At 35.5% G+C, this 15,486-nt stretch overlaps 2 protein-coding genes, 1 long non-coding RNA gene and 1 pseudogene across 3 annotated transcripts; 3 read left to right on the forward strand and 1 right to left on the reverse strand.

Annotated features, from left to right (window-relative positions):
- The first annotated feature begins 2,250 nt into the window (after positions 1 to 2,250).
- On the forward strand, positions 2,251 to 3,187 carry LOC121203698 (uncharacterized; annotated as a pseudogene).
- A 2,166-nt stretch (positions 3,188 to 5,353) lies between these two features.
- LOC121232270 (uncharacterized) lies at positions 5,354 to 6,925 on the forward strand. Its single transcript, XR_005930629.1, has 3 exons — positions 5,354 to 5,418; positions 5,895 to 5,983; positions 6,686 to 6,925. It is a non-coding gene; the product is annotated as an uncharacterized lncRNA (long non-coding RNA).
- Positions 6,926 to 10,282: 3,357 nt separating this feature from the next.
- On the forward strand, positions 10,283 to 11,088 carry LOC107952950 (non-specific lipid-transfer protein A). Its single transcript, XM_016888162.2, has 2 exons — positions 10,283 to 10,801; positions 10,896 to 11,088. Exons 1-2 carry the CDS (start codon positions 10,434 to 10,436, stop codon positions 10,906 to 10,908), a joined length of 381 nt encoding a protein of 126 aa, XP_016743651.2. The 5' UTR covers positions 10,283 to 10,433; the 3' UTR covers positions 10,909 to 11,088.
- Positions 11,089 to 11,130: 42 nt separating this feature from the next.
- Positions 11,131 to 14,918, reverse strand: LOC107952949 (cyclic nucleotide-gated ion channel 1). The gene is made up of 8 exons (XM_041117941.1): positions 14,651 to 14,918; positions 14,036 to 14,159; positions 13,264 to 13,813; positions 12,639 to 13,150; positions 12,453 to 12,564; positions 12,118 to 12,354; positions 11,636 to 12,030; positions 11,131 to 11,560 (listed from the first exon to the last, which is right to left on the reverse strand). The coding sequence occupies exons 2-8, from the start codon at positions 14,062 to 14,064 to the stop codon at positions 11,239 to 11,241; spliced, it is 2,157 nt and encodes a 718-aa protein (XP_040973875.1). The 5' UTR covers positions 14,065 to 14,159; positions 14,651 to 14,918; the 3' UTR covers positions 11,131 to 11,238.
- Between the last annotated feature and the right edge of the window lie 568 nt (positions 14,919 to 15,486).

The raw sequence follows: 15,486 nt of genomic DNA on the forward strand, positions 1-15,486 counted from the left end.
ACATTAGTACTTTAAGACATTTGCACCAGTGGCCAGGCTTGGCACAATTAGGCTGCTAGTTGCCTTGGCTACATAGAAGCAGTGGAAAATTCATCAGCTCGATGTAAAGTCAGCTTTCCTAAATGGTTTTCTTGAAGAGGAGATTTATGTGGAGCAGCCTGAAGGCTTCAAAGTAGCTGGCAAGGAAGACAGTGTTTACAAGTTGAAGAATGCCTTGTATGGCTTAAAATAGGCACCAAGAGCCTGGTATGACAGAATCGATTGCTATCTAGCCAGCTTGGGATTTGAAAGGAGCATCAGTCAGCCAACCTTGTATGTGAAGAAGGAAAGTGATAAAACACAGCTCATAGTCTCCCTGTATATGGATGATCTACAGGTAACTGAAGGAAATCATGCAATACTGGTTGATTTCAAAGGCAAAATGGAACAAATGTTTGAGATGTCTGACTTGGGACAAATTTCCTACTTCCTTGGCATGGAAGTGTTTCAAACTTAGCAAGGGATTTTCCTAAGTCAGAAGGCATTTTCCATGAAGATTCTGAACAAATTCTCTATGTTGAACTGCAAGGCAACAAGCACGTGCCAGTTACTATTGGAGAGAAACTGTTAAACCAAGGTGATTTCGAGAAGGTTTGTGAATCAACCTATAGGAGTTTGATTAGATGTCTGCTCTACTTGACTGCCACTAGACCAAACATTATGTTTGCTGTAAGTCTGCTATCTAGATTCATGCATTGCTGTAATGAGAAGCATTTTCAAGCCGTCAAAAGAGTTTTCAGGTACATCAAAGGTACACTGAGTTTTGGAATGAAGTTCACCAAGGTTGATAGGATAAAGTTGCTTCGTTATGCTGATAGTGACTGGGCTAGATCGATAGATGATATAAAAAGCACCTCAGGGTATCTGTTTACCTTTGGTTTAGCCATTTTTTGTTGGCGTTCAAAGAAGCAAAATGTTGTTGCTCAATCAACTGCTGAAGTAGAATATGTGGCAGCTACAAGAGCTGTTAACCAAGCCATTTGGCTAAAAAAGATAATGACTGATTTGAATCTACACCAAAGGGAAGCAACAGAGATAAAATGTGACAACCAATCTTCTGTTGCAATAGCAAAGAACCCAGTGATCCATGGGAGAACAAAGCACTTCAAGATTAAGTTTCACTTTGTTAAGGAGATGGAACAAGATCAAGAGGTGAAACTGATTCATTGCAGTTTTGAAGAACAACTTACTGTTATCTTGACAAAGCCCTTAAGTGTGTCAAGGTTTGTGAATTTAAAAAGAAGAATGGGAGTATGCAACATGCAAGCCAAGGAGGAGTGTTGAAGTTGGCCTGTATGCAGCACATGCAGCATAAAGGTGCACAGAAGTAGCCCGAGCCATGCAGATGCTGCTGAAGTTGATGCTGCTGTTCAAATCCATTTTATGTTGTTACTTCAATCAATATTTTGTAATTTAGTTTGTTTTGAACTAAGTTGGTAATATGTTTGATGTAATTAGGTGAAGATTGAGCTGATAAATCAGCTTTGCAAAGGGTACAAGTTATGTTTTTAGCAAGTTTCAATGTAACTTAGTCGTGTGAGGTAAATGTTTAGGTGAAATTTATCTTGTTTTGACTAGCCAAATGTCATGTATATGTATTGGCTTTGTGCCTTCATTCAAGGTTAATGAAAAATACACTCCTTCTTCTTCATTTTCTGGTTCATTGCTCAAGCATTTCTTTTCTCAAATTCTTGCCCGATTTGCTCAGCAAGACATCGAGCCTTCAAGCTCAAGTCATTGTTAAACTTCATCAAATCGATTTCTAAGTTCCAACAATGTCAAACCACTCTAGTTTTTGTAATGCCATTCTGAAAATGTAAACCCATAATTTTTGGCATAGTCAACAATCGAAAGCAAGAGTCAAACTCATTAGGACATGGTGAGAATCAAAAGCTAGAGTCAAACTCATTACTGATTTTTGTGAAACTAGAAATCAAAACAAGTTGGCTGTGGTCAAAGCAGGAACCTAGAATTTTACTGATGATAAAAATGAAAGACAAGTTCCGATATTGCAGGCCTTTGTTTACCTATAGACAGGGCTCCAACCCCCTACTGTTTTGCGTCGCATGTTGCCTCCTCTCCTCCATTTTAAACAAAAGATTCCAGGAAAGGTTGAAAAAAACGAAAGAATGAAAAGGGTTGAATATTGGAACACAAAGATTTCGCTCTCCTTGATCTTGTGCTTTGCCAAATACCCTATTTCTTGTCCAAATGGAATGGTCTGCAGCATCTGCTACTAAAGCATATCTTGAGACTCTCCAATTAGTAATTAAGCAACTTCTTCATTTTTTTCCTTTTTATAGTCATATTTGTAATGTTAATAGAAATATTTCGTTGATGCTTGGTGGATGATGAATGCAAAGTTTCTGATTTCCATTGCCTTGTTGGCTAGTTTTGGCAGAAAACCAGCTGATAAATAAGGATCTGCAAAATCAACTAGGGAAAAGAAAATGCTTTCAAGTCTTTTTATTTAGAAATAATGATAAATAATGACGATCTGCTTTCGTTTTTTACAGGGGAAAACACCAGAGCCTAGAAGCAACGAGTTCATATCAGCTTTAGCAGCAGGCATGAAATCTAAACTGATAGTGGAGGTTAAATCCAGTGTATCACCATCCACATTAGCATTAGCCTCTGCTGCGAAGCATACTGGGGCCAAATTCGTCTGCATTCTACCAGAGGCAGCCCTTCCTGAAGTCGAAAGAGAAAGCAAAGATTTAGGTCTCACTGATGTTGTAGAATTCAAAACTTACAAAATTATGAAAAGACTGATTTTTCTCTAGTTGTTTGCAAGAATGGTGACTACCGAAAGTTGCTAAATACGATAAAAGTTAACCCAAAAAGGGCGGTAGTAGTGGCTACCAACTTATCGGATGACAAACAAGGCTTGGGAGCTCACATCGTAGGAAAGAAGAATAAGGTTCCAGTGAGGTCCATGAAGCATATCCCATTGAGAAAGGAATGGAAATTACCACAATTGGAAAAACCAACACAAGTGAAAGGCATGATCAGGGTGGTGGAGGTCACTTTGGAACGTAAATTAAAAGGAGAATTCCGCTGAAGAAGAGCTAAGAGCAAATGGATTGTTAAAGTTGATGAGGAGAGTGGGGAGGAGGAACATATCTTCAGGGTGCCAGGGTATAGTTAAATTCACCTTTTTTGTCTACCAAAATAGTTTAATATTACACTGCAGCTATAAGCTTCAAATCAAGTTTCTTTCTATATTGAAGCTGTAATACTAAATTTTGACTATTGATTTTGACCGTCCATGACAATTATGAATTATCCCTTCCCACAATCTCCAGAATATGTTTACTATATTGAAAAGCAAGGACTCACAATTTTCTGTCAATTGCGTAACCTACTCTGGAAAATGAAGGTGTAAATTATCTTTTGCTATTTGTAGCATTAAAGATTTGAGAAATGGATATCCCATCAATTTAAAAATTGGATAAATTAGTTTTTGTATATTAGATCAAAGAATAAATTGATCATTTTGTTAAAAATTTTATCTATCCTATGGTTAAAAACTGGTCATTATATGTCAGCAAAAGTACATGCAGCACTCCACATGTAACTCTCTAGTTATTCTATCAAGCACGCCAAGTTTTAATAGTAGAAATTCTTAATAAAAATGACACAATTTGTTTTTTTATCTATAGTATAAAGATTAATTTGCCCATTTTTTAAGTAAAGTAGGTAAAATGCAATCCGTCTCTTGAAACAATGGCCTCCATTATACTTTCACTTTTTGGTTATTGTTTCCTAGATTAAAATAAAATTATTTGTAAATTTGTTTTCGAATTACACCTTATTTTCATATTCATCCTTGAAATTTTTAAAATTATAAGAAGCACCTAAACAAACAATTTTATCTCAATTTACTAAAAACAATTAACACCAACTAATAAGAACTTGAGATGTGATATGTTTTTATTGGATTTGTTTATCTTTTGGTAAAAAGAGACAAAAACTAATTGTAGAATGCTACTAACAAAAAAAAAGAGTTAAGAACCAATTTAATATATTAGGCCAATTTACTAGCCAAGAAAATTAGAACTTTGCTACATCGAAGTCTTTGTCAATTATATATAATTAGTAAATAATTTAAGGGTGAACTATAAAATTAATCATTCAATTATGAGTATGTTTTTGTTTTGGTCATTCAGTTATAAAATTTTTAATTTAATCATTAACGTTATTATTGATTTTATTTTGGTCACTCTCCATTTAATTTTTAATGAAAATGATGATGTGGCAATTTTTTAATGGTATAATAGTATATTTAGTACTCAATATTTACACACTATCAATTTGGTCCTAATTCTAAATAATTTAACAAATTTAACCATCCATATTTAAAAATTCAATCAATTTGATGTGACTAATTAAGTGAGAGGTTAGATCCATCAAGGAAAATAACGATCAGATTTAAATGACCTGCACTATTGACGTTGTTGATTCTAGCCGAGTCTTTCTAGTTTGCAAGGCTATCAAGGCTCAATCGTGGACACGAATTCAAAGTTGTTCATTTTGTAAGGATTAATTGTCAAGTGTTCCCTTAGTTAATTTACACACAAAAAGACTGGTAGTCTGAGGCATTCCTCAATCACTATAACCAACTTACCGGTTGGAAGAGAAAATTCATTGTTTGGGATCAGCTCCAAGTCGAAGCCTAAATCATGTCTGAAGCTAGAGTGTCTTCCATTCAGTTTATTAGTTTAATTTTGTTTTTTATTTATTTTATGTTATTTGTTTATTTTCCATATTTAAACCCTTTTTATTTCATATAAGTCAACACGAGTTGTGGGCACAACAACTGCTTACTACGAATTCTGGTTATAAGGAAAAATAATTTTAGATATCTCAATTCCTGTTGATTGACCCTACTCCCTATAATACTATTTATATTGTAACAGTCCGATTTTGGGGCTAGTTAGAATAGTGGTCTCAGGACCACAAATATGAAGTCAGAAAAATTATTTTATTATTATTTTGGAGTCATAGCATGTTATTAGTAGTGTATGAAAATTTTGGTGAGTTAATTTTAGCGATTTTATGCTTAATTGTGAAAAAGGACTAAATCGCATAAAGTGAAAAAGTCCTATTTTAATAGCTAAGGGTGTTAAATAGCTAGAGAAACAAAATTGAGGGTTTTTAAAGGGAAAATAGACCCTTGGATAGGTGATGGTCGACCATAGGAGACAAAAGATGGAGAAAGTCAAAATTAGGTAGAAATTTGGTAAACTATTTGACCAAAATGAAATAAAATAAAGAAGAAAAGGGGTCATCTTTTTCTCACCTTCTTCACCACTGATTATACCAAAAAAATAGGGGTTTAGAAGCTTGAAAAATTGCAGCCACTCTTTACCTTCATAAGTAAGTGATTTTGATAGTTTTTCTTGATGATTTTCGTATTTTGGACCCCTTGTAGCATGAGCTTTCAAATGAGGGGACTATTTTGCTAAATGGTTAAAATTTTAGGGTTTTAACATGATAGTAAACATGCTTTTTTTTCTGAAATTTTATGGAAGAATATGAGTTATGGTTGTGTAATAAACAAGTTTTGTGAAGTAGTTTTCAAGGAAACCTTAACTAGGGACCATTTTGCATAAGTTGAAAATTAGATGATAGATGTGAGAAATAATGGAAATTTTGGGTTGATATAAGAGTAAAAAGGGTTTTTCTAGGCTTAAGATATGAAGAAATTCGAAAAAAAAATCAATTTTTAGACCTAGGTGTAAAATGGTCATTTTGCAAAAGTATAAGGGCAAAATGGTCATTTTACCCAATTATAATTTTTTTAGTACCTAGATCATTAAAATGATTAAATTTGTGAATTTTTATCATTATAGATCAAGAATTACGAAGTCCGAGCCTAGACCGGGGAAAAGCAAAACAAGGGGACTAAGCCGAACGAGTAGCCTACATTTTGTATACCGAGGTAAGTTGTATGTAATTTATACAATTACATTGTTATTATATGTATTTGAATTGATATAGCATAAATTGCTTGTTTGTGGAAATGATCATTTATGATGAATCTTGGGATAGTAGAACTTCCGGGTGAACCTTAGGAACAAATCGGATATTCATGCCATGACATTCGGGTTAATTGTGTGCTAGTGTAAGACATGTGTGGGACATGCATCAGCTACATTACGAGAGCCAGTGTAAGACCATTCTAGGACATGGCATCGGCATTGAAATGAGAGCTAGTGTAAGACATGTTTGGGACATGCATCGGCCTCGAGATGTAAGCCAGTGTAAGACATGTCTGGGACATGCATCGGCTACAAGATGTGTCAGTGTAAGACCATATTTAGGACATGGAATCGGTATTATACCCTAAGTTTGAGGCTTAATAAATATCCGATAGCATTCCAAATGGTTCAACGGGGATAGTTACATGTTAAGTTAAACAAGAAAAGTATAACCATGTAGTGAGCGGTACAGATACCCATTTGAAATGTATAAACGTGAGCTAAATATATGCTATGTGAAATGTATTGGCTAGTGATGAGTAAGTTGTGTTTATGCCTACTTAAGTATTATGAGTATGATGATGAATGGTAAAGTTGTTATATTTATTGCATGCAACTTACTAAGCTTTATGCTTACCCTATTCATTTCCATTTTCTTATAGTGCCGCCTAGATAGCTCGAGGACCAACGGAAGTCAGAGCCAACAATCACACTATCAGCCGAAGCACTCAGTATAGTTAAATTACTTGTTTTGGGTATGGCATGTATAGGGCTTAGACTTTAATGCTTTGTGTCATTGGGAATTGGTCAAATGTGTTGGCTTGGGTTAAAACACTTTATTTTGTGTAAAGCTTTGAATGAGGGCTAATATTCATTTTTTTATATATACATAAAAGATGTTATTTTCATGGATGAGTATATTGCATCTGTTAAATGTTGTCTACTGTGGTTGTTTTAGTTATGTGGATCATTCTTATATTGGTGTTAATTGATTTTGTGTAGGTTATGTGAGTAAGGGTGACAAAGAGGCTTGGTAGATAGCCTTATTTTTACCTACACGGGTAGATACACAGGCGTGTGTCTAGGTTGTGTGTGATACACGGTATGCCCCACGGGCGTGTGATCCGGCCGTGTGTCCCTTGCACGTAAAAGTTGCGAGTTAGTATGCATGATAGTAAACACATGGGTAGAGACACAGTCGTGTGTCTCAGCCGTGTGAAGGATACGGCCTAGCACACGGGCGTGTGCCTTGGCCGTGTGACCCTTAAGAATTGCTGACGTCAGAAACAGAATGTTCAGGTTTTTGCACACGGGCTAAGACACGGGCATGTCATGGCCGTGCGAGGGACACGAGCATGTGCCAGGCCGTGTGAAAACCCCTGTAGGTTCGGAATTGAAATTAATTCCACATGGGTAAAGGACACGGGCGTGTCCCTATATGCTTAAGCTGTGTAAGTCACATGGGCCAACAGCACGGCCATGTCGAATTGGTCACACGAGCGTGTTGCCCCTCCCACACGGGCGTGTGCCCCTGTGTCTAGTGTTATTTTTTAGAGTTTGTTGAAGGACCCGAATTGGTCTTGATCGGTTTTTAAATGAACGTTTGGAGTCTCGCAGGCCATATTGAAGAAGTTTAGACAAAATTTTAAATTTGACCAGGTTTTGATGATTCAGAAACATAAGAATGCATGTGTTCAAGGTAGGTAACACATCGTATTTGGTCCCGGCGTAGGGTACAGGTGTGAGGTGTTACATATATATTCTTTTGAAGCATAAAAAAATTATTTTTGGTGGATTCAACACCCATCAACTTGTGATGACATTGACCAGGACATCAATCTTCTACTTAGGCATAGAAACATGCTCTGGCATATATAGATTGGAGAAAAGATTATCAATCTTAGTGGCAACTTGTAGGGTTTGTGTAGAAGGATTAACTCATATGGTTTCTACATCTATGGCTTGTGATGTTGCTTCTCCCACTTCTTTTGTAGCTTTCATATTCCCAAAATCCTTAGATGAGGTATAAGGGACAATGGTTGTGGGAGTCCTTGAACAACCGCCACAAGAGTAGTGGCATTGGTAGTGGCCTCTGAGTCCATCACTATGACCAACTCTCCATGTGATTCACCCTCATGAATCATGCCTTCAGAATTTTTAGGGTTTGGGTTAACTCCTTCACTCATTTGAAGTTCATGTTGTTGTCTTTCGAATTGATCTTGTGAGGTGTACTTGACTCGAGCAATTAGAACAAAGAAGAAGCTTGAAGATGAAGAAAGAAACTTGGTTGACAAAAGAGAAACATTAAACCTTTAGGAAAATGATTGAACTTTTAGGTCTTGCAAAAAAAACATAGTGAAGTGATGGAAAAAGTGGAACTAAGACGTGGGTAATATTGTCCCAAAAAGGTTACTATCTAAGATATGGAGAGAAAATTCTGAAAACTATCCTCCAAAGATACAAAGATTATGTTCTAAAAATATTCTATCTTCAAAATAAATAAAACAACATTAGGAATCAGGGTTTGGATGCCACCAATTACCTGCCAAGTGGTAGATACCAACAAAGTTCTTCAAGATTACAAACTTGGCTGCATTTAAGATTTTTGTAACAGTCAATTGGTTTTGTATAGACACAAACTTCAACTAACATCAATATGTTTAATTTTCAAATTCATCAATGAGTTCTTAGAAATATTAATGACGCTAGTATTATCACAGTAGACAGTGGTCACTAGCAATGTCACTCTAAAGCAATTGAGCACAACAACTCTTTGTTGCAATATACTTTACTTTTATTGTAGAGTGGGAACATGGAGGCTTGCTTTTTGCTATATCAGGACACAAGCTTTTATCTCTAGTAAAAGCATTCACTTGAAGTGTGTTTTTTGATCATATAAATTACCTGTCCAATCAAAATCACTATATCCCACAAGACTTATGGCATTGTCCTTTGATAACCAAATTCCCCAATCAATACTTATATATGAACATACTTGATAATCCTCTTTACTATTTTGACATGTGATTTTATGTGATTTAATTGATATTTAGCACAAACGTCGAAACTGAAGCAAAGATCATATCTACTTGCGAAGTTAGATACAACAGACTTTTAATTAGACCCTTATAAGTGGTAAGTTCAGTGAGCACTCTCGTAATATAAGTACAAATCTTTTTATATATTGATATGGGAGTTCTAACTTTTCTATTAACACGAGAAAACTTTTTTAAGATAATGAATAATTTCTATTAACAAAAGAAAATATTTTTAATTTAATTTTAATTTATTTTATAAAATCATAATAATTTCGAACTTTATTTTTTTCAATTGAAGTTACTTAATTTTCTCACTTTTAGACATGTTATTCCCGATTGAAAAATATTTCAATTGAAATTAATGGTGTTTTTTCTCACTTTCAACAACAAATTATTCCTGCTTAAAAAGAATATTCATTTTCAATTAATGGGTTTTAAACTCAAAACCTAAAAATTATATTTTAACCTTCTTACCATTTCACTATAATTTTAACTTATATAGTGAAGTGTGAAAAAAAATATAATAATAATTAAACAATTATATATAAAGAAAAAGTGACAGTATCAGTATGAAACAACTATTGATGATAATAAATTAAATTTAATCAAATATACATCATTAATTCAAATCTATTAAAATTATTAAACTAAATTTTAATTAAAATAAAAAAAAGTTTATAGATTTTTAAAGTCAACCTTCTTTTAACACATGAGATTCCTCATTGTGTATAAACAAAACTCACTTTCATAAATTTAAATGAAATTCAATAATAAAACAAATTAAAGTAAAGTTAAGAATTAAATTAAAACCAATTAAGAATCATAATATAAATATATAAGTATAGAAAGACCTAATCATAAACTTCTAAAACAAAGAAATTCTGATTTAAACATTTTACATTTCACTTCTATTTAGTCATTTATTTATTATTATAATAATAAATGTTACTCTTGTTCATAATTTTTTACGTTTAATTTCAGTTGATTCGTAGGATTCCAGATCCTACGTTTAGACTGGGCCCTTCTATTAACATAAACTTTAAGACGCAATTGATCATTTTGGTTGGGGTTGCTGGCCAGAACAAAAGCATTTCAAGCACGAAGAAGAACGAAATGACAGTGTTAAGTGCCTGTCCTATTCACCAATCACCTTTCCAACTTGAGTTCTCTTTTCCTATTATTCTAATAGCTGAAGACGCATCACTTCCAAACTTCCATTATCATGAATCTCGCGTTGCAACATTCACTACTACTTCCCCTAACAAACAAACTGCAGTTAAAAGGGTATATATATAATATATGTTTTAAGGTTTGGATCCCCGTCCTTGAAACAATACCAAAATTACATCAGGGAATAAATTCATAGGCCACCATGACTCGCTCGTTCAACTTTCTACCCATGCTCCTCTTGCTTACTTTATCAGCCCTGGCTGTCCAAGAAATTTCAGCTGCACCTTCCTGCACTGAAGTTGCCATAGAATTACTCCCATGCCTCAGCTTCCTGTCTGGCAACGGTGCTGCAGATGTTCCATCGCGGGCATGCTGTTTGGGTGCTCAAACTATTGCTTACGAAGCACAGACCAAAGATGACCGACGGGCTATATGCGAGTGCCTTGTTAATGCATTAGCAAATATTGGCACATCTGACTCCTTCACTGCGCGGATACCTTTAATTGCTACCCAATGCGGTGTTGATGTTTCTCTTCCGCCAATTACCGGCGACAAAGATTATTGTTCCAAGTACCAATCTCTTCTTCTTCTTTTTTTTTCCATCTTTCATTCATCAGTGTTTTCAACGTTTAAGGCCACATTGATTTGAGTTTTCTTCTTGCAGGCTCTTCCCTTGACTTCGTTTGATATACCATCGTGTTGTGCCACACTAGGGAAGATATTAATTATATCTAGCTCAATCCATCATCCTTTAAATTTCTTTAAGTAATTTACATTGTACTTAATGAATAACAAATCCTACTTGTGGACAAATAAGATCATACATGATGTTAATGTGAAATCATACTTTCTTCGTTGCTCTTTTTTCCGTTTCTGTATTTGAAATCACCCATGTAGTATAGAAAACTTCATAATAACTTAAATTTACTCGGGAAATAAACTTGGAATGAGGAAAAACTATACAAATATCTGTTTGGAATAATGCGCTATATGATAAAAACTGTTAATCAGCTGTCTTCAGCTGTAAAATCAGGCTCGGCTGGTTTTTGAGGAAGAAGTGGTGGTAATCTTTGAGGCAGCCTGGTGCTTTGCGAACCATTTTTCCGCAAGGTTTGCAATGCATTGGCAGGAAACTTTGATGCATAAAGAGTGGCTCCGAGACTTGGCGAGGCTCCGAGACTTGGCGAGGTTTCGGACTCTTTTGCCAAAGCATTCTGCAGCTTATCCTCTGCTTCACGAAGGGATTTCATAAGCTTCCTCTTGCTGTACCGGCGCCATGCCGCTTGTATAAAAGATGCTGCCCAAGTCTGCCATTGCACAGAGTAGAACCTGAAAATAAAGTTTACTTGAGGTAAGTATTCGAATTGGTAATTATGGAAGCGAATGCATTTCTTCTAGACTTACTTGAAAGTGTGCTGGAACTGCTTGCTGTGAAGACGACGGAACTGGGAGGCAACGAACTTCAAGTCATCAGCCATTAAAGCAAAGGCTTCAACTTCAGTTAAGGCCTGCACGGTTCTTGTTGAGATAGGTAGGTTGGATGAGGACCGGAGATCCAAGGCCCATGTAAGAAGATGATCTCCACAAAAATCACCAGCCTTGAGATGAACTGCATTGAAGAAGCCGGTTCTTCCACCGTTGGTGGTCGTACTTGTTAGATTTCCTCGGATGATAAACAGCATCTCTTCTACTGGATCCCCTTCTCGGACGATGTAGCTCTTGTCGGTGTAAAGCGCCGGCTTGAGATGATCACACATTGCATCTAACAGTCTCTCATCCATTTTTTCAAACATTGGCACCTAAAAGGAAAATCTATAGGTTAATAATCTTTGACGTAAATGTGCATGCTCATTTCATAAGATGGATATTATTAGGAACGCACTCACTCTCTTGAGAAGATCCAAGCAAACATGCCTCTTTATATCCCTCTTGAGATCTTTAGGAAGGTTGGAAACCAACGTCTCTTCTTCAACCCCTCTGGTTTCTTGCCATTTATACTGCTCATACTTCCTAATACGTTCCCTCAGGTTCTCAGGTAGCATTCGATGGGACATCCATTGTTCTGCATCTTGCCTTTTCACTCTCATTTGCTCGACTCTGACTCCGGTCGACTGCAGATATTTCTGGCAAAACGGAACAAGTAATGTTCAGGTACTATGAAAGAGTTAGCAACATGAAATAAAAATAAAAATAAAAACAATGACGATGAATTAAAAAACACCTGCATATTCCCAATAAGCAGTGAAAACAGAACCAGTCCAGCAATGGAGATCACGATAGCAAAGAGTATTTCCCACACAAAAGTGCTGGTTTTGAGATTTTGACCCAGAGAACTAAAATAAGAAAAGAATCTGTAAGTTAGCAAACTTTTCAAGAACTAAACTAGAGAGGTTCATTGTTTACAAACCTTAAATTACGCAAACCCCACCAAAAGCAGTAGAAGAATTTTTTTGGAAAATCCCAAGTTTCCACCACCCGTGAGTCAAGTGCATCGATGAATATACCGAAGTTGAAGGCCCTGGAATCCTTTATGTCATCAGGATTTATAAATGGGCATGAACTATTCAGCAAGTTCACTAATGTGGTGTTTATGGTCGTAGTGTGTTTATCACAGTACAATGCACTTTCTTCACCTTTGCCTATGGCATTGCGCCAGCAGCTGTCTTCTCGTTCTATTGAGAACAAGTACCAAAAGGCTCCTACTACATGACTGGCTAGCATATAGAGGAAGAGATTCAAAGCAGCTCCAGCCCACGCTGTTTCTGCAAGTATGCCAGAAGTTCTTGTAACTTCTTTGTAAAGAGGAAAGATTCGAATAATCCTCGGAACATACTGGACGAAAATAATGAATTCCAACAAGTCCTTTGTGACCAATGAAACCGAGCCTTTGATTGTTGGAGTTATAATTAAGATTACCACCTAAGCAAAACAAACACATTAGTGTTAAAACAACAGAACCGTCATGATATTGTTCGAAACAAGTTTGATGTGTAACTTGAAGCTGAAGGAAATAAATTAGGTGCATCAAATACCTGTGGGAGTGGAAGAATTGCCAGAACATCAATGATGAAATACTTGGACAAGTATCTCTTCGCTATTGGCCAAAGATCCTCAATCAACTCACCCCTACCAAATACCCGGGACGACGGGGCGATAAACGCAGTGCAGAACTGAAAGATCATGTGAAGTATATAAAAGGCATCTATGAATGTTCGAAGCACGCTAGCTGTAATTTCCAATCTGTCATCCAAATTAAGGCATTTGCGACGGCCATCGACCACAGGGATGTAAAAGAACAAGGGATCCACAGCAAGAGCAATGGCACATGATAAAAGGAACATTTTGTTCCATGTCTGAAGAAACTGTCCCTGTGGATTAAGAATTCTCTTCTTGGAACCCAATGCCTTTGCCTTCTCAGTTGCCGGATTACTGCCCAAAGATCGGAAACTTATTGATTTCTTCAAGCTTCTAATCTTTTCAACACCCTTCTCAAACACTCCCTGGAGACGCTCCATAAATGCATTCAATGATTGTCCAACTTTCATTTGAAACAATCCATCATCTAAATTCCAATCTTGGAACCTGGATTTGAAACAAGTTAAGACTAGTCGTAATTTCTTAGTATTCAAGAAAAGGCAACGATCAAACCATGTGAATTGGTCCACAGTTTCCAAACAGGGCCTTATTGTTGACTACTATTCATATGTTCATGCTAGGATTTGTACTATATACTTGGAATATGTCAATAATTCTAAAGTTAAACAGATGAAAACAAAACAAACAAAACAGGAACTGTCTACAAACCTTACAAATCTTTGTCGCCGGAGATTCATGAATTCGTTCAAGTTATGTGGCGGTTTCTTCAAGTTTAATAAATTCAAACCTTTTGAGATCAGTAGTTTAAAAATCTAGTCCTATAATCCAGGCCCTGCCAAACAAAACCAAACTTCACATCAGATTATTAGCAAAACCTCATATTATTAATATCCATTAAACATAAAAAGTAGATCATTGGTTTATCTAGAAAATTTTTTAGTATAAAACATAAACTTCAACTTGTGCCATGATTACAATCTACTTTACCTAACCTGCACAGTATTTTAATTTTTTTTTTCTCAGTGTAAAACAAGTTACTGTTAATGTTCTTTCATTTTCCTCGTTTTCTTAATGGAGACCTGAGAGTATGAGGAAGAAAGCACTGAAAATCATGTCTACTTTAACTACGAAAATAATTTACGTAGAATATATTTTCAACAAAACAAAAATGGAAGAAGAACAAAATGAAGATCCAATAAAGACCATGATCATCAATCTCTCATAAATTCACGACAAAATTAGTTGACGAAAAAGAGAAGCAACAGTCGTTGTTGTTACGTTGTTTTCTCTTCAAAACGAAGGGAGGGGGGGGGGAAGACTCACCTTAATGAAGTCAACACTTAAAAAATAAGTTTCATTTCATTTTTCGAAAATCCCGGTGACGGTAAACTTGTTTAGGTAATTGGTTTCGAATATTTTCAGACAAACCAAACAAAAACCAGGGAGAGAGACAAAACAGAGCAACAGCCGTTTTGTATTTGATCTTATAAAGACTTAAAAGCAATGGAAAATGAAGGAGAAGATTCGTATTTAAAACGGGAAAACAAAAGAAGAAAGTTCGTGGAGGGAGGGAGGGAGGGAGGGAGGGAGTTGTTAGTGACAGTTACTATCTTCAATTTTTAATGCCTTTTCAAAAAGAAAAAAAAGGGAGGGAAATATATATATACAAAATGAAAACTAAAAAAATGTAATCAAAAACAAAATTGGAAAACAGAGCGCAGAGGGGAAGACAAGTCAAGCCAAAAACTTCGCTGAAGCCTCTGAGAAATTGTATAGCGTAGCTTTTGGGGGGCATGACAAGTACCTTAAAAAAGTCATTTGGATTTATTTTTAAGTGAGACAACTTTACGGAAGCTTAGTTCGGTTACTATGGAAAAAGTTTATTTTTAAACCTAAAATAAAAAATAATTTATAAAATATAAATATAAATTTAGAATGATTAATCAAAAATTTCAAAAATTAAAACCTCTCTAGCCTTTTTCAAAAACAGTTCAGATTAAAAATTACTATTTAAAATTAATTTATTATTAATTCATATACTAAATGTTCTATTAAGTTGATATCACTTTCAACCGCATCATCCACTCAATTAAGAGAATTGTAGATATATCCTTCTGTAATTAAAATATTTTATATTGTTCAAGAGTAATTTAATCTTT

This window comes from Gossypium hirsutum, chromosome A07, assembly GCF_007990345.1.
Source record: "Gossypium hirsutum isolate 1008001.06 chromosome A07, Gossypium_hirsutum_v2.1, whole genome shotgun sequence".
NCBI classification, from domain to species: Eukaryota; Viridiplantae; Streptophyta; class Magnoliopsida; order Malvales; family Malvaceae; genus Gossypium; species Gossypium hirsutum.